This window comes from Zerene cesonia, chromosome 2 (genome assembly GCF_012273895.1).
Source record: "Zerene cesonia ecotype Mississippi chromosome 2, Zerene_cesonia_1.1, whole genome shotgun sequence".
Taxonomy (NCBI): Eukaryota; Metazoa; Arthropoda; class Insecta; order Lepidoptera; family Pieridae; genus Zerene; species Zerene cesonia.
The window spans coordinates 4,272,160-4,290,511 of NC_052103.1; the positions used below are offsets into that span (position 1 = coordinate 4,272,160).

The 18,352-nt window shown below is 35.5% G+C and overlaps 1 protein-coding gene across 4 annotated transcripts; it reads right to left on the reverse strand.

Moving 5' to 3' along the window:
* Window positions 1-474: 474 nt before the first annotated feature.
* On the reverse strand, window positions 475-18,253 carry LOC119832978 (histone-lysine N-methyltransferase SETD1). 4 transcript variants are annotated; one of them, XM_038356835.1, is made up of 30 exons: window positions 18,136-18,253; window positions 17,650-17,886; window positions 16,939-17,188; window positions 14,807-14,992; window positions 14,455-14,630; window positions 14,190-14,219; window positions 13,762-13,884; window positions 13,326-13,452; window positions 11,915-12,010; window positions 11,200-11,312; window positions 10,599-10,750; window positions 10,195-10,334; window positions 9,960-10,112; window positions 9,601-9,742; window positions 9,219-9,364; window positions 8,709-8,909; window positions 8,284-8,490; window positions 7,891-8,006; window positions 7,430-7,535; window positions 6,979-7,060; window positions 6,695-6,825; window positions 6,117-6,235; window positions 5,728-5,971; window positions 5,345-5,522; window positions 4,497-4,629; window positions 4,069-4,354; window positions 3,327-3,525; window positions 2,588-2,694; window positions 2,165-2,359; window positions 475-1,911 (listed from the first exon to the last, which is right to left on the reverse strand). In XM_038356835.1, exons 2-30 carry the CDS (start codon window positions 17,883-17,885, stop codon window positions 1,738-1,740), a joined length of 4,548 nt encoding a protein of 1,515 aa, XP_038212763.1. In that variant the 5' UTR covers window position 17,886; window positions 18,136-18,253; the 3' UTR covers window positions 475-1,737. The 4 variants fall into 4 exon arrangements, with proteins under 4 accessions (XP_038212763.1, XP_038212755.1, XP_038212772.1 ...); XM_038356827.1 differs by having other exon boundaries at window positions 18,027-18,253; XM_038356844.1 differs by lacking the exon at window positions 14,190-14,219 and having other exon boundaries at window positions 18,027-18,253.
* Between the last annotated feature and the right edge of the window lie 99 nt (window positions 18,254-18,352).

The following is an 18,352-nucleotide window of genomic DNA, read 5'->3' on the forward strand; positions in this document are numbered from 1 at the left end:
TTCACCGCGATTCTCGTACGTATGACGTGCGACCGTTGCGTCCACAAAGTGCGCACCGACGTGCGAATTCCGTGTAAAAATTTTGGCCCTTCGTTTCCCTCGATACATGCACTTGCTCTAGAGTCGCATATATATAAATTTTTTAAAGAACGCGAATTTGAACTTACATGCGAAAAATAAAGTCAGAAAACCAGACATAATTCGAATTTAATTTTTAATGAAGTGTGTGTAAGCAAAAGTTCTGTATAGAAAGAGACTGTCAATCCACAGAACTTTTACACTGTTTCATGTTCTGCCGTATAATTCTATATCTGTTGTCAAGGCCAAGTCCTGCACTTAAAATTTTGTACGAGTCACTGTAGCAGCACTTAAACATCACAGTTGTAATGGGGATAGTTGTCATAGTCATGGCCATGCATCAGTCACAATACCAGGAATTATTAAACAGTTGTAATAAAACTACAATAATAATCGTTGAATTTTTATTTACAATCTTATACATATGAAATTACAATAAAAGACGTGCATTTGGAAGGATGTGAACCAATCTAAGCATCATTTACAAAATAATAGCCTTCACGCATCTCTCATAGAGAATTTCTTAACATTTATGAAATAATCTTCTAATAGCGGATATTTGGTGCCGTCAAACACAACGCCGATAGGACAAATGTACTTAAAAACTGTACTACAAAAGTCTGACGAACAATAGAGATCGTTTTATTCACAGAAAAAATATACAACACAAAATTATACAGTGTCTTAATTTCGACATCCTATGCCTATTGAATTACATCTCATACTCAGTCATTACATTATTTCAATATAATACAAAATATTACCATAGATTTCAATAGCATACACGAGTTTCACTGGTCTTTATTATCAAAACACACGGACCACACGTCTAGCACACAGTTATATTACTTTATACAATACATAAACAAATACATCAATCAATATGAGGCAGTTTAAAATTTATTTTAGTGCAAATTAAGGGCTTTGAGCCGAGTCATGTCCAGTGTCCTCGGAAGAACTTGTTATTGTCACGAATTATACGTGCTTAATACATCCTGCGTAAATGAAGTATTATACTACACATACCTAACATTAGTGACATCATATAGTATTGGACTACGGTCACGGACCAGATCGTTTTCCTTATTTTTCTATATAATATATGTAAAATGTTACACGTTTTGAGATTTCATAACATTATTATTATGAATTTTTATTGTTTAATGTTTATTACTTGATTGAACTAGGCGACCTAGATGTAAAAGAGCACCAGCGAGATGAGATTTATATTACAGTGATATAAATTGAGATGAATTTATTACCAATAATTATATGGATAAGATTGTTATGAAGGTTTTAAAATCATAGTTTATATTTACAGTCATATTCTTATATCGGGCATTAATAAGGCTCTCGTGGAACTTTATTGTGGATATTCAGTTTTTTTAAATACTTACAAAACAGCAATTGATCCTGTTTGCATTAAATAAATTGATAAATTAACTTGTGTAAAATATGTATCACACTGCATGCTGTTTTCAATTTTTAACACAAAAAAGTGCTCACAAAAATTCTGAATTTCAAAATAAACTGTTCTATTTATTAAATACATGTTCAAGACATTCAGTTGTGTCGATCGCAACAGAATAACGAGAACTGCAAATATCCGATATCCTTTAGCAACAATAAATAATAAATAAGCGAAATAATAAGAGGGGTCTAGTTGAGGAAGCCGCGGCACTGCGGCGCGCCGCACAGGCAGGGGATCTTCTCGTCCTCGAGCGGGAACTTGTAGTCGTACGTGATCTCCTCGTCCACGCCGATCGGCTGCTTCGAGTAGATCACGATCTTCTTCTGCGACTCTATCGTTATTATCTTTGCGTAGCAGTTTGGCTGTGAGGAGAAAGGATGATTAATTTAATACAGACTAATATACGAAATATAAAGAATGAAAGTTTTAATAACATTCAAAAATTAAATTTTAACTGCTTTAATAACATTACACTGTAACGTTATAACATTGTCTATTAAAGAGAAATGTATTTTATTTTAAAGCAATTGTCTATGTATCGAATTCCCCGCAGTGATAAGAACTAGTCAGCTGTACGCTATGTCGGTGCGTATACACGTGCGTGCGCACACTCACATTGCAGCTGTGGTTGATGAACCGCGCGAGGTTGCCGCACTTGGTCGCGTCTATGATGGTGTCGAGGTCGATGCGGAACAAGTAGGAGCTGCCGATGCCGGTCGCCTCGTACTGCGCCTCGCGCACGTCGGCCACGATCGGCCGCACCATCTGCCCCACGTACTCGATCACCATCTCGTCCGCAGCTATCGGCTCCTGTAATATCGAGCTTGCGCTGTAGGCTATACGTATCAAAATAACATGGCACATATTTGATACAATTCTCAACACCCTAACAAAATGCGCTTAAATGCAACATAACAATGGTGAGTACAACACATCCGGTGGTCCATCGAAATCTTAGCTCGATCTGTCATATATTAAGAGTGTTCAATTTCTTATGGTTTTAACTATCAATTATTATAATTGAAGCCAGCGCCTTACCTGTGCAAATAAACCCCAATCGTGTATACCAGATTTGGCAAACTTGAGCTGTTTCTTCCTGAACTTGAGCTGATTGAATTTGAGTAGATCCGAATCTGTATCTGTACCTGGAATACAAGTATTTATATGAATAACTTACAAATTATTTATCCACCTGTCCAATTTCATACAGGGAAAATATAAAATATCAAATAAATTATTTTAACTCAAGGATTAAATATACTTAACTAGCTGCGCTAGTTAAGTATATTTAATTCTTGCGGTTTCACCCGCGTAAGTCCGTATCCGGTAGGGATATTGGGATAAAAAGTTGCCTATATGTTATTCCTATTGTCCAGCTATCTACGTACCAAGTTTCATTACCATCGGTTCAGCAGTTTTTGCGTGAAAGAGTAACAAACATACATACATCCTTACAAACTTACGCATTTATAATATTAGTAGGATTTCCTTAGAATGAAAGTTGCAGCCGATTGAAAATTACAAAAAAATCATACATAAACACAACCATCGTCGTCGAGCATCATTTATCAAATCATTCATGAATAAAAGAAATATAATAATGCAATCATACGACACGGCCTTCGCCGACTATGACATAAAAAATGAGTAGAGAGCATAGAGCGTAGAGCATAGAGCATAGAGTGTAGAGCATAGAGCATAGAGCATAGAGCGTAGAGCATAGAGCATAGAGCATAGAGCGTAGAGCATAGAGCATAGAGCATAGAGCGAGACACACCGAAGGCGGTGAGCAGGCGGCGCTGGTTGGAGCGCGCCTCGCGGGACAGCAGCTGCATCTTGCTGGCGCGCAGCTGGTGCTCGTGCGCGCTGGCCAGCGGGTGCGCGCCGGCGCGCCCGTGGTGGTACTTGTACTTGGCCTTCTCGCGCGCGTCCATCTTGTAGTAGCCCTCCGTGCGCGCCGACCCGCTCGAGTGGCCCTGACGCGTGGGGTCAATTTGCGTTTGGGTCAACAGCGTCAAAATCTTTTCATCAATTTTAACTAACGGACGATTTATTTACTTAATTTTTAAATAATTAAATAACAGAAAACCGTAAATGTTAATAAATTGCTTTAAAATTAAAGTTAGAAAATTATCATCATTGATTGGGCGGATATCTGTCGCTTCGAATAGACAAGTGTACGCACAAAGCGCCCCATGAAAAAGGCATCACAATCTCTGCACAACCACATTAAAAAGACAATTGTGACTGCACAACACTCAAGACTTTGCTATGGGCGGTTGTACGTTTTGGGTTAACAGAGATGTGATTATATTGATTAATAATATGCAGATAAACATGATGGTATATGTCCAGCTCACAACTCAGAAAAAAGGGTGTAAAATGCGTTTCCTATTAAGAGAAGTTTTAAATCACAAATTTGAACTGAAGAATTTCTTTTGATAATCTTAAACCAGCATATTGTATGACAAAGAAAGACGTTTTTCAAGACCTTTATGCCTTCATATAAATAAACCTACCTGGAGATCCTCATAGATATTGTTGTGCCGTTTGGACTTCTTCTTTGGCGGGCTATATACCACATCAGTGGGTGGATGGTCCACCCAATGCGTGTCGTTGAGCCAATATCCTTGAGCGTCTTCAGTTAGCAGCGCCTCGTAGGCTCTTCTTAAATACTCTATGTCCTCTCTGTCGATGCCTCTAGTCAGGAATTCGTACATAACTTGCATTTCTGCCATAATATCGCGAGGTTTGAACACAACATTTGAGTGTATCTTGTTATAGTCTTCCAAAGGTTCATATAGCCTAAAACAAAAACAATTTTATAGTGTATTTCACACAGTATACTTAAGTAAGTACCTTACAAAATTAAAAAAATAGTATAATTACACCAAATCTTAATGTTTCTGTACATAGTTAATGTTTTAAACATATTACGAGAACATACTTATTTTGTATTTCAGCGAGTTTCTTGGTTTCATGTTTCCGTTTGTATGGTCTCTTAGTCTCCTTCTTGGGTTTAATCTCTTCGATCGGAGCGGCGGGCGCTTCAGTTTCCGGTTCCGCGATCCATGTGTAACCTGCATACAAAATGAATGAATTACATACCAGACTAGAACATTAAGATTAAATTTTCTCTGTTACATTTCTTCAAAAATGATACAAATTTGAAAATTGTGCTCAATAAAATACAAACTAACATGAAATACAATATCTTTTTATATATAGCTGAGTTGAAGTGTTTACTCATGTCTGTAATTTTAACAATTTGCAAATTGGTCATGGAACGCCTGACATATTGAGTAAAAGCAACTAAAAACTGTTTGTGTCCTTAAATAGTGACGAATATAAGAGAACGATATCGCGTTCCCTTATAGTCATAAGAGAAAAAATAGTATTTTTTTTTTTATGTCACAGTCGGCAATGGGGCTGGTGGGACGCCTGATGGTAAGCACTACCACCGCCCATGAACATTTGGAGAGGCATAAGGTCCATTGCAAAACTTACGCCTCTATAAATGGATTGCCGACTTTAAATTGGGAAGGTATTAAGAAAGGATTGGCGAGAGGAATAAAGGAAAGGACTGGGAAGGGGAAGGAAAAGGATATGGGCCTCCGGCTCCCCCACTCACCGAACGAAACACAGCAGAATGCCATTTCACGCCGGTCTTCTGGGGGGTGTGGTACTTCCCCGGTGCGAGCTGGCCCAATTCGTGCCGAAGCGTGCTCGACTACCACATAGGATGATATGTAGAAAGCTATCCTCTAGGTAGGAATAGTCGCGTGAATGCAGTACCGTGGTCATGGTGCAGGTGGTTGGAGGGGCGGCGCGGCGGCGCGTCGGGCGGCGGGCGGCAGTACGAGTGGTCCAGCGCCACCTGCGACGCCTGCGACGCCTGCGACTCCTGCGACTCCTGCGACGCTTGCGACGCCTGCGACACCGGCGACGACGGCGGCGACGCCACCTCGTTGCCCTGGATACGGGAGTACTTAAGTATGGCGAGAATTGATAGAAGGGTAGCTTTGAATGTACGACATGTGTTTTAGGAGTTATACGTATTATAATGAAAAATAGATTAATGCAGCTTTATTTTACAATTTATGCTTTTCGTTTCCGTTATGTTTTGTTTGGTTTAAAAAAGGAAACAATAAAATTTCACTAATAAAGATTAAACAAACCTCCTTGATTCCATTAACACTAGCAGCTGTGTCCGTGTGGCTATCACTAACGGAAATGACCCTCTCCCTTTTAACCTCTCCTCTCTTCTTCTTTTGCTTCCTTTTCTTCTTTCTTCGCGCTTCGAGTGGCTCCTCGTCTGAACTGACCTCACCCTCTTCAGCCTCTGGCTTTCTCTTATCGGGAGATTTCAAATGGTTCTTGACTGGACTGACACGACTCTCCTCGATTTTATCTTCCGGTGTGCTGCAGAAAGAATCATATTTTAAATATTAATGATTTTACGAGTGTGTGACATTTATAATGGTGTGTGGTCTTTATGCTCAAAGATATCAAGGCAGTGTTTGATATAAATTTACATGCTTTATATCTACTTTCCACTTGTAATTACCTTTTGTCAGGCGGCTTATCGGGTTCTGGCTCCTTGTCCATTTCCATTTTCCGTCGCTGCTCTTCCAGGAACTCTCTTTCAATTTGCGCCATATATTCTGTGTTTCGCCGTCTTTTCTCCTAAAAGGTAACAATCACATTATATATTGCTTAATGTATGTTTAATATATTGAGTATTACATGTGATGGCGTTTTAAAAACTAACCCAAATCTTTAGCGATTTATTTATACTTGTTAATTAATAATAGTAGGTTGGGGAATCAGAGCCAACCAATAAAATATATAACAACTACCTATCTATACTAATACTATAAAGCTAAAGTTTGTTAAGATTAATGCGCTGAAACTTAGAACTTAGAAAGTACTGAAACATAAAAAATATTTTCATTTTTAATTGCCTATTAAATGTTATGTAGCCTTATAATAGCACGCTACGACCAACAGGAACAGAACAGTAGTCAAAATTTTGCAAGAACGAGACAAAAATATTTGTTTAAAGAACCGTCAAAGTTTCGTCCTTAATAGCACTGTCTAATTTAAAATGGAAACACAGTCTGATCCGTTGTCTGTAATGATCACCTGGTACTCCCGCTCCTCCTCCGAGTCGGAGTAGACGCGGTCCAGCAGCGAGTGGCGCGGCGGCTCGGGCGACAGCACGGGCGAGCCCAGCCGGTCCTCGGATGCCTCCACCGGAGGGATTGGAGTTTTCTCTGAAATACAATTCAAACTTTTTAAAATTGCATACAATTTTTATTAGACTTTTAACAAGTGTCAGTTTCCAATATGTCCAGTATCTCTATATACACATACATACATGTATGTATGGATTTTGATATCACCAATAAATTTAAAGAATTTTTTACCTCGTCTTCGTTGTTCCTCTTCACTATCCGATGACGAAGAGTAAACTTTTCTGAGCCTCTCTTTGTTGGATATGACCTTGAACTGCAAGGCAATTAAATTTTAGTTTCTTATTGCTTTTTTCGGTCCAAAATTCAAGTACAAAACTAAAATTTTCTACCTAATACCTAACACTTGGTCAAATTCCAGTCTATGTGAGAGAGTTAACACTCAAGTAGCAAAAAGCCAAAAAAATATATCAAAAGAACTAGACTCATTCTCAAAGGAATACTTCCCTAAATCAAGATAACGATTGGCCAACATTTGCACTAAGACAACTACAAATCGCTGCTTAAGCGATAAGACCGCCTGTTATGATCTCAATATTTGCAAAAAGTTTTTATTGATTGATTAGATTGATAGAGATAGAGAGAGATAGAGCCGACAGCTCATCAGCGAGTTGCGCGTGCGCACCTGCGTCTCGTCGAAGTCCGAGTCGTCGGTGTCGGAGTAGATGCGCGGCGCCGCGGCGCGCTCCGAGCCCGACCACGACGAGCGGCTCGACGAGCTCGATGACGACCTGCACCGCGGTAATAAACATTTATTAATAAACTCCAATAATACATTGTATTACACGCTGTATGCATTCGAAAGGCCCTAAGAATACATTTATTACGTTACATGTGTGAGAAATGATCGAAAAAAGTATTTTTTTCTGTAGAAACTTCTCTATTGTCCTAATAATTGTTTTGAGTATCCTTTTTATATAAGTGCATCTAGTCAAATGACAATTTTATACTTATCAAGGTGGATAATGCATATTGGATATGTACTTATGGTCTTGTTTATTGATATGTATTGCATAAGCATAGTTAATCGTAGATTGGATTTTTCACATGTTTTTAGCATGTCCATTAGTAAATAATAAAACAAACCGTGATGAGCTAGAAGACTGCCGTCGTCTACTCGTAGATAAATATGACCCTGCGGTTCGATTGCGAGGACTCGTTGGAACTTCTTTCTCCTCATCCGAGTTCTGGACAATTTCCTCCTATAATAAATAATATAATTTTTTTATAATTTGAAATTGAAAAAAAAAACTTAAGTCACTTAATTTCTTAACACCATATTAAATTCATAAGCTAATTTATGATCTATGGTCGGGTTAGTATCAATATCTAAAATATTTTATAAGCTTTGACAAAATTCTAACTATTTTTACTAAAAATTGTCAATGTATAGAGTTAATGATAATTCTTTAACAATATCTTCATTTTTTCCAAAACGTGAAAATGTCTCATTTTCTAATGCATAGTAAGTTGTATTACCTGGTCGCTGAGGCGTTTAGAGCTATCGTCCATGCGCACAGGCGAGGGGATCTTCCTCTTGCGGCGGAAGCTGGGCATCTTGGGTATGGCGGCACGCAGGCCGAGACCAATTCCTGCCCCATAACCACCTAGTTCCAGACCGAGATCTCTCGATTCGATAATACATTTTATCGAGTCCACCGTTTCTTCTTTTTTGTTGGATATATCCTGCAGGTTAATAATAGTTTTAAATTTTTTTTTTTTTTGGGTATCTTAGATAACACATACATACTATCTAGACTATCTAGACTAAATGTGTTCGCAACTGAGTTCAGTTACGAACACTCGGAACTTCTAAGCGGAAGGACCGATTTCAAAGAATTTTAGATTGATGCCGCTGTTAAAAGACCAGTATGTTTAAAGTATTCAATTTAACAATGTTTCACCTGTAGGGGTTGTCCAGTTTCTTCCTTAGTGGGTTTCGTTCTTGTTTTCCTACTTTGCTCGTCCCACCAGATTTCAAAGTTCTTAAAGGCGGTACTTTCAATCATTTTTTTATTGAAATCCCTCTTCAAGATTTGCTTCAATTCTGTAGTTACTCGTTCTATCACGCAATTTATTGTTGGGTAATATGGGTTGTCTAGCTCCTGATAATGCAAAAAATAATAATTAGGTAGTAAAGGCTTATCTAAACAAGGGTGCCTAAAATTAGACTCTTCTTATATATTTTATTATAGTGTGTGTATACTTCATCTTCGAAATATATTCTAGAAACCATTGCTCGATTACAAACCTGACCAAAGTTTTAATAGGATGGATGTGTATAAAGATCAAGGCTGTACATATAATAGAGTACACATTGATGCTCCATGCATTGCATATGACTCTAAGGCCGTATTCACAATTTTTATAGTGAATCTAAATAAAACAAAAGGCACACTGCCCAGCTTAAATACCTGTTGCGTTTGATGATGTGGTGGAGGGAAGGTCGGAATGATGGGCGGTGGGAAAGCAGCGCCATAAGCTAAAGGCATTTCACCCACCGGGCCCACGCTAACAGCACCCACTGGGGCCACGCCTGCATATGGAGCCCCACCGTATGCTAAATAAAAACGAAACACATTTGTCAAATATTCTTAGTGTAATCAAATAAGTCTATAATATAATAATATGCTATTGTTCCGCTATCTGATACTGGTTAACATTACTTCTCATTATTTTAACGTTTTTTAAGTTAATAATTTTATTGTATACGACGCTAAAAATATACTATGTATATGATTACACTTATATTAGTGAATCACAAGAAACAAAACAAAAAAAGGAATAGCAACATACCAGCATGCGGCCACACGGGCTGGTAGTAGTGCGGGTGCACGTGCGCGTGCGCGTTGGCGTGCGAGGGCGGGTAAAAGTATGCTTCCGCGGGCACTTGCTCTTCAATCTTCGCCTCCGTTGAAGATAGCGACGATAACGACATCTGATAACAAGAAAAAAATGGATGGATGTGGATGTAAATTTACAATCTGATTATTGCTATAGCAAAGAATCTGTTGCGTAATTTTAAAGATCTAAATCTGGATATAGCGACTTTGCTTTATAATATATGGTGATTATAAAAAGTACATTAAAAAAATTCCCTGTACTAAGTAGAATCGTGATAAACACAGATTAAGAACACATTACAATTAACTTACCTGGTCGTCGTCCAAATTATCTTGGTCTTTGTCAAGCGGCGCTGGAGATCTGTGTATTTTTTCACCAGTTAACAATTCATCCTCAGAAGATGATATATCCGAACCTATCTTGTCCACTTGGGGTAGCTTTTTCCTTTCTTCTTCTTGTAATTGCTGAAAATGTAATATAAATTGTTGTTATATCGAAAACCAAACATGTGAATTATCTTGCAATAAAAAAATAAATAATAATCACCCTTTTAATAGTGAGTTTGAGACATTCGAGGTAGTTATCCCTGTCTAGATACGGCGACGGTGTTTTTGACAACGGCTCCGCATTAAAGTCTTGATCCTGATTTACTGTGATGATGCTTTCCCTGTCTTCGCTTATGGAACCTAAAATGCAACAAAATGGTAAAATAAATCATCCTATTAAATTACGTCTTTTTTTATTTGTATTATACGTATTTACGTACGAACGGCTTTTTTTTTCAAAAATGCTTATTTGCGCATCCCATTAGCGCATAGGAAAACATTCCTGAGAATTTTATTGTGAAAGTATGTACATTCTGTCATGAAGCACCTCGTTGAACGGCAAAAATTGCACACTACATTAAATCTAAACTATTATCATCTCCAACACATTACTAATATCCATACCCTCATCATCTGAAGGCGGCTGAGGAGCGTCCAGGTCAGGTATCTTAGCGGGCAGGCGGTCCTCGTCCTCCTCTTCCGGCGAGATGCCCAGGGAGAGGAACGGTGGAGCCAGCCCTCCGCCGCCGCTCGCACCTTTCAAGAGCATGGCGATCCTGTACAAAAAGTTATTCAAAATTTTAATTTAAAATACCTTCCATAAGATCTAAGAAATCTGTTTAAGCAAGTAATTGAGTTATCTGGCGGTTCACCTGATGGTAAGAAATCTCCATCGCCTTAGAGGTGTCTCTCTGTCGAAAATTTAGAGGTGTCTCTGCTCATGCGTTGCTCACTTTTAAGGAATAATGGTTAAGGAAAGGGTGACGGCAGGGAAAACGGAATAGAATAGGAAGTTTGAGAATAACGACTGTTGTGTTCGACTGTCACATTAAGACTAGTAGTTTTTTATTATTCTACAAAGAAAATTATATAAAATTTACAATTATTTATATAAATATACTAAATCCATATTCTAATCCACCTTTATGCCTATTCAAGTTGTCTTTGTGATTGAAAATTGCTTTTTTTGAAGAAATATTGTAAAAAATTTTATTTGAACACTTACCTAGTATCTAAATCGACATTTTTGGGTTCTTCAGCAGGCGGGGGAGGTTTCGGTTCCGGTTCACAGGAATCTTCCTTGGGAGGAGGCGCCTCTTCATTTTTTGTCTTTATTTCCTAAGTAATTGGAAACATATTAGGTAATTAACGCGTTGAAAATGTTTATTTTCCTACTTGTCTGGAAAAATATTTTAAAAGTTTATATAAAGTGACGTGTATGTAATTCTAATCATGTCAATGTTATAGTGAAGTTATGAAGTAATTTTTAAACCTTATTTGAATATGAAATGAAAGGAAATTTGCACATGCGTTAGGTTTATCATGCAGTTAATCATCGTAGTAATGTGAAATTATAACTACACATTTTCCTACATTTTTCATGCAATTTTTAATTATTAATAAATTACTATGGCTACTGGAATCAACATAGCAGATATATATTTCTTTAAAAAAAGGTATTAAATTTTGATATAAATTATATATTTAACGTGGGTTATCCAGCGCAATCTTCAATCGCTCCATACTATCCTTTCGTGGTCCTTCATAACTCTATCTACGCAGTATTTCACATGCGCGAAATGTCTTCCAAAAAACTACAAACTTACGTGGTTATTTTTTACTCAACCCCAGAAAAGTTTAATATATAAACAATCTTTTATTTTTCTAAAATTGCAACCATGAAACCACTACTTCTCCTAAGAAATCCTCTAAGGTCCAACCTTTTCCTTCTCTCTCGCCTCCTTGCGTTCGGGCGAGACGCGAGATGTCGCGCTCGGCGCGCTCCAGTCGGGCGTCACGTGGGAACGCCGCTCCGACTTTACATATATTTTTATGTTAAAACCATCGGCCTTAAATGATAAAGCCGATGGTCTATAGTCAGAAAAGATCCAACCGATTATAATATATATTTTACATTGTAGATGTAAAAGAAATATATTATTTCACTTCGCTTTAATGGGTTTTAGTAAAAAAATACGTAAAAAACATTTAATTTAATAAATGTATTAATAATTTATTTAATTTATTTAAATAAAATATTTTTTTTAATGATGAAGAGAACTTTTGGAGAGTTATCGGATTGGATCAATTCTTAAAAGTCACACATATGAACACATAATTTGAACACTTGGTTATATAATACATCAAGTATTAAGCAGTTAAGATATGATGTTAATCAGGAAATGAATTTCGTATAGAAGGAAATATACATGGAATGATTTATGGGTAAGGCTACTTCACAATGTCAGGATATGATAAAAATACATACACACTTAAAAACATAACGTTTATTACTTTAAAAACGGTTAATACATTTAACAGTATACTGCTCTATTATGTTTGATATTTTGTATTATAATGATTATAATATTTTAACAATGTGAACAGACCTTTATAAAAAGGAAGGGCTGAATGTCGATGGTTTATATCACACTGAATTTTTTGGTTTGTGTCACGGTTAATGCGTTGTTGATTTTATGATATGAGAAGTTTTGATTTAAGATATTGTGAAATGTGTTTCCGTAGTGTGAAATTCATAAAATAAAATTAATTCGTTAAAGACATTGATTGCTCACATTAAATTCTTCCATGACGGGGTAGTGGCAATATTAATTGTATATTATAAATAATTAAAAAATAATCAGGTAACCATATTAATATAATTTTTTTATAATAAATTTATGCATTACTATATCTTGGAAAAACATCTGTAGACTGTACAAATATAATATATTGTGTTTTTCATAAATCATAAAGGGACTAAAAGTATAATTTATATCTTAATAGGATTTGTAAATTACATTTCATGTAATGATGAGCCTTAACTAAAAAATCAATTTTAATCGACATTTACCTACTAAATTACACTATTAGATTTAACCAAGACATAAAACTATGTCATATCCAAAGTATGATTATAAAAAAGTCGTATGAATCGGTTTTTTGCCTATCCACAACGTAGCATAAGCGTAACAAAATATCTCTATTATAAGTCATAGCTATTAATGTTATTGAAACTTTTAAAACAAGAACAATAATTTTTAATTTTACTTTTATTTTAATAAATAAAATAATTTTACAACTATTTCCTTCTTCTTCCCCCCCAGCTTATGCCCGCTAGCGCATACTCACGGGCGTGTGATGGTGCGGCGTGTGCGGCGTGTGAGGCGTGTGCGGCGTGTGCGGCGTGTGGTGCCGCCAGTCCCACCACACGCCCGAGCCGCCCGGCGTCGCGCCCGCGCCGTACCCGTACCCGTACCTGTTGGAGGTGTCCTTACTTATATTACACATGCGAAAGTGTGGTCGCTCACTTTCCTCTTTTTACGTGGCAACGCAATAGATTGTGAAACAGACTTTTTATCACGGAAAATATCCTTCCTTCCATTCCCATAAAATGATACATAATGATGTGCATATGCTTAATTATATATCATAGATTTTCCAAACCTCGCTTAACTTTCCCATGAATCGAACTGAAAGAGGTCATACAAAATTTCACTCTATGTCATGAATGAATAGTAAATGAATAAAGTCCCTTCTTAGCTAATAAAAATATGGCAACTCTCACCCGGTCTGATAGTAGGGGTCATAGGACATAGGTCCAGCAGGTGTGTAGGGCACATCGGAGGCGTGGCTGGACGTTGCATAGCTCTCCACAGCCTCCGCACTGCGCCCGTACCGGTCTCGGTGCCTTTAACCATATTATATGAATTATTATGACCTAAGCCAGTATGAGTACTCGTACATGTTGTGGTAAACTTTATATATATTTTGTAGTCACTGTCCAAGAAGTCTTAACTGTCAATGTCTGTAGATAATGTAATGACAGTAGATTTTGTTTCATATGATAAGTAATAGCCCTTTTCCCACATTCAATCTTATGAATATCTCCATTTATAAGTTTTTGTTAAATCTTGAGTATTTTATTAACACATATCTCAAATGAGAGATGCAAATATAAAATAATACCGCAAAAATTTAATGTGTTCCAATTACCTCCTTTTACACTTCCTCTTGCATCGTTTGCTTGTAAAAAAATAATTATTTGTTTACTTACTAGTCAATAAGATGACAAAAAATTTATGCATTGTTATGGTGAAGTTGTAAGTGCATAGTACATAGAAATTTGTAATTTATTCTAAAGTGCTTTGCCCAAAAAGACCTATTTTCTATGGTTATACAAGAAAATGCATGTTAAAAATATGTTTTTTAAAGTACATCTTTGTTTACTCACGAAAAGCTATGTTCATATATTACTTACCGTTCTTTATCCTTATCTCTATCTCTGTCTCTGTCCCTCTCTCGGTCCCTGTCGCCGTCTCTGTCTCTGTCGCTCCTGTGGCGATGCCGATGCTCGCGGCGGTACTCCCGCTCGTCGTCCGACCACCGGGTGTTACTGTCGCTGTGCTCTATGTCTTTGAAACGGGAATACGGCTCCTAAAATGTAATAAATATATGAATATTTTTTTATTATAATATAAAGAAATATATTTGCTGACAACAAATACGAATTCCATTTTATTTCAGTTAGTTTCAAGCACAATTTTTTTTTTGTATTATGCCACGACTTAAAACAAATAGTATCTTTTACTTATTGGATTTCAATAACTTACCTTTTCGATTATTTTAGTATCTTCTAATCTCTTACTGAGTGCTGGGTCAGTTTTGGCCAACCGTGCATCTTCCTGTGGTGGTACTTTTATACCAGGAATCATTGGTTGTGGTTTCTTGTCCATCGTCTTGTCTTCGTACATCTCTTGACATTTTTTACCAAATGCATCATGTAACACATCCAATACCTACAATAAATATATTTCTCCTATTTAGTTGTATTGATGTTTATGTAGTTATTTTCATTATTATCAAACATAACCAACCACCACCATAAAATCCACCAACGCTCCACTTGCATTGACTTGAAGGTGAAGAGGAATGGTCAGCCCACAATACAGAATATAAATATAATTTACACAATATACAATTTAAATATATTTTAAATATACCTAAAGTAACATTTTCCATATATACTATAATCAAGGTTATGAGTAAAAGTGTGAGTATAAAATGTTTTAAACAAATTAAAACAAATAAATTGCAATACCTTTGTAACTAATTTGTAGTTACTTGAGTATTTGTTATTTTGGGTAAAAAATATGACCTTCCGTTGGACTAAAGGCAAAGAGTATGTATTAACACTCCAATATTAAGAAGGATAAAGAAGAAAATTGACAAACTTCAACAATTCCTTTATCTATGCTAACTACACTGTGTAAAACTATGTAATGGTTTCTTGAAAATCTCTCTCAAAGAATGTCTTTTGTCTACAGTCTGAAATTTGAATTGTTACAAAATTTCACATTATGAAGAACTAGCTGCGCCCCGCGGTTTCACCCGCGTAAGTCCATATCCTGTAGGAATATCGGAATAATAATATATTAGTTGCCTATATTTTATTCCAGTTGTCCAGCTGTCTACATACCAAATTTCATTGCAATCGGTTCAATAGCTTTTGCGTGAAAGAGTAACAAACGCACTCACATCCTTACAAACTTTCGCATTTATAATATTAATAGGAATAGGATTTATCATGTATTATAAAACATGTCTAAATTTACAAGTTTGTTTGTCTGTTAGTGTAGCACATAATATGAAACCTTCTAATAAATACAATTTACTTTTTAATTCAATACGGAATACCATACCATTACACACACACAAATATCATGAAGTGGAATAGCATGGAATAGCATGCATGCATAGCAAAAAGGTGTAATAAAAAAAGAAAAATAATAATTGTACTTGATGTGGTGAAAATTAAAGGCTTTAATTCATTGTAAACATTTGTCTAACAACAAAAATTGATCAACACTGTTGTTGATAAGCGATAATGTTGCAGAAAACATTATGTCAATATTGGTTGTGTGCATGCAATCTACATTCAAATGTGGGCCATATAAATACAAGGTTTTTGTGATCTTTATGTCTATAATCTCATGTAAAAGAATTGTAATAAAAAGACAATACTAAATTATAATCACATCCACATACATAAAAAAACTAACATTTGATGATAATTTGATGTTGTCACATCTCAGACAAGAATTTATCAACATGCTACTATTAACTATGCAACACTTACTGTTGCCACCAGCTCTGCAACACAGCTTTAAATTTGTTGACAAACAATTGTTAACGTGTATTTGGTTTAGGTTTAACTCTCAATGTTAACTTAATTGTATGAATTCCTTATAACTCACTCAAACACACTTTCTGTAGGTTTTTTATTAACAGTAAGAGCAACCGTTCAAACAGAAAGATTTGAGAAGAATAACTTCTAATTTGAATAATATTTTCCCTCATAATTAAGTACTAAGGTAAAGCATGTTTTTAAATAAGAATTAAAAGATTTCTATCCTACCCAATTTCTACTGATGGTATTTCGAGTGTCTTATTGTTGGAGCTGTTGCAAGTTTGTGTTCACATTAAATCAAATTTTAAACTGACACTGTTTCAAGTTTGGAATATATTGTTTGCCTATTTATCTACAAAACATATTTTGCAAAGAGAAGTTTAATAAATGTGAGTACAAAATAACTCGTTATGTATACAGTATAGAATATACAAAATATTCTTTATTTATTAAAAATTATATGAACAGAGTTGAATAAATACATAGTATGATTTCGAAAAGCAGGTAAACTTGTAGAAGCAGACATATTAAATATTATAAAAAGAAAGTGCTTACCTTTCCCATAACTGATTTCCCATTGTATTTTTCAACACACAACTTTGCATGCTTGACTTCTTGGAAAACAATTCTTGCAAATCCCAAATGTCTATTTGTTAACGGATGATAAAAAATGGTCAATTCTTCATAAGGTCCCACTTTATTCATCATATCAGACAAAAAAGCTTTATCTATATTGTCATTTAAATTTCCTATTGTAATTTCAACTGCTGGTGGAATGCCTATATAATTTTTATCTATCCTGAATCTGAAATAAAGCGTCACAATTAGTATTCATTTAAAACTCCCGCCAATAAATTCGCATGTCAAATGTTAATGTTGGTACTACTGGAGCAAATGGTATAATAAAAACAAAGAATTTTATAACCCAATTTTAAGTAAAATTCAAGTAATTTCATAATTGTTTTTGCATTTTTCCCTTTACATTATACTTATACTCATTAATGTTCAATTAATTTCACTGAAAAAATAGTTTACAAATCGAAAATCTAGAAAGAGTTTGACAAGAAATCCTCAAGTACAATTTGTAAAATTTTTCGCTTTAGAGTCAAAAGAAAGGATTATTAACTTGATGTACCTATTTGTCTTAGCAAATACTAATTGATCACAAGGTAGGTTGTATAAGTAGCCTTCATTACAATGAATACCTTAATTGTTAATGCTGCATATAAACAAAATTGAAAAAGATAAACAATAATTGTTCAATACCTAGGTACTGGTAGGTCTGCTGGTTCCAGCTTATTCCATATCCTAGATAGTTGAGATCTAGGATCTCTGCATTGAACTGGAGGATATGTTTGATCTCCAGGTACCACTCCATCATAGCGGTATAGTTTTGTTGCACCTTTTACCAGAAATGGATCTATTAATAACTTGTAGTTTTTTGGTGCTTTATGAAGAACTGCATTATGAGCTGGCGTTTTATGCTCCATTCCTCCATTCATTCTGAAAAGTTAAATAACAATTATTACTGTAAAAACATAACCTCTACAAATTTCAACAAAAAATGAGAAAACATGATAAACAATTTTAGACAAATCTTTGATAGTTATACAAAAATTCCATATACAATCATTTTAACAAACCTGAATGATTTTATTCTAATTTATGATATCTATACAATTGAAATATTGTAAGAATATAGATACAATGACGCAACATTATCAATTCCGTATGAAAGTACAAATTTCTTACATACAACACACATGTTTAACAGAACAATTCTCTATTTTAATTAATAAAACGTAATTATTTAAATAAAATTTCACAGCAAGCACTCTCCATGGTGACGACCACTCGATTTAAGATGATGATACACAATACATATATAAAACAGTATCTACACTGTACACATTTAAAAACAAAATTTATAACATGACAAAATAAAAGATAGCAAAAATTTATATTACAT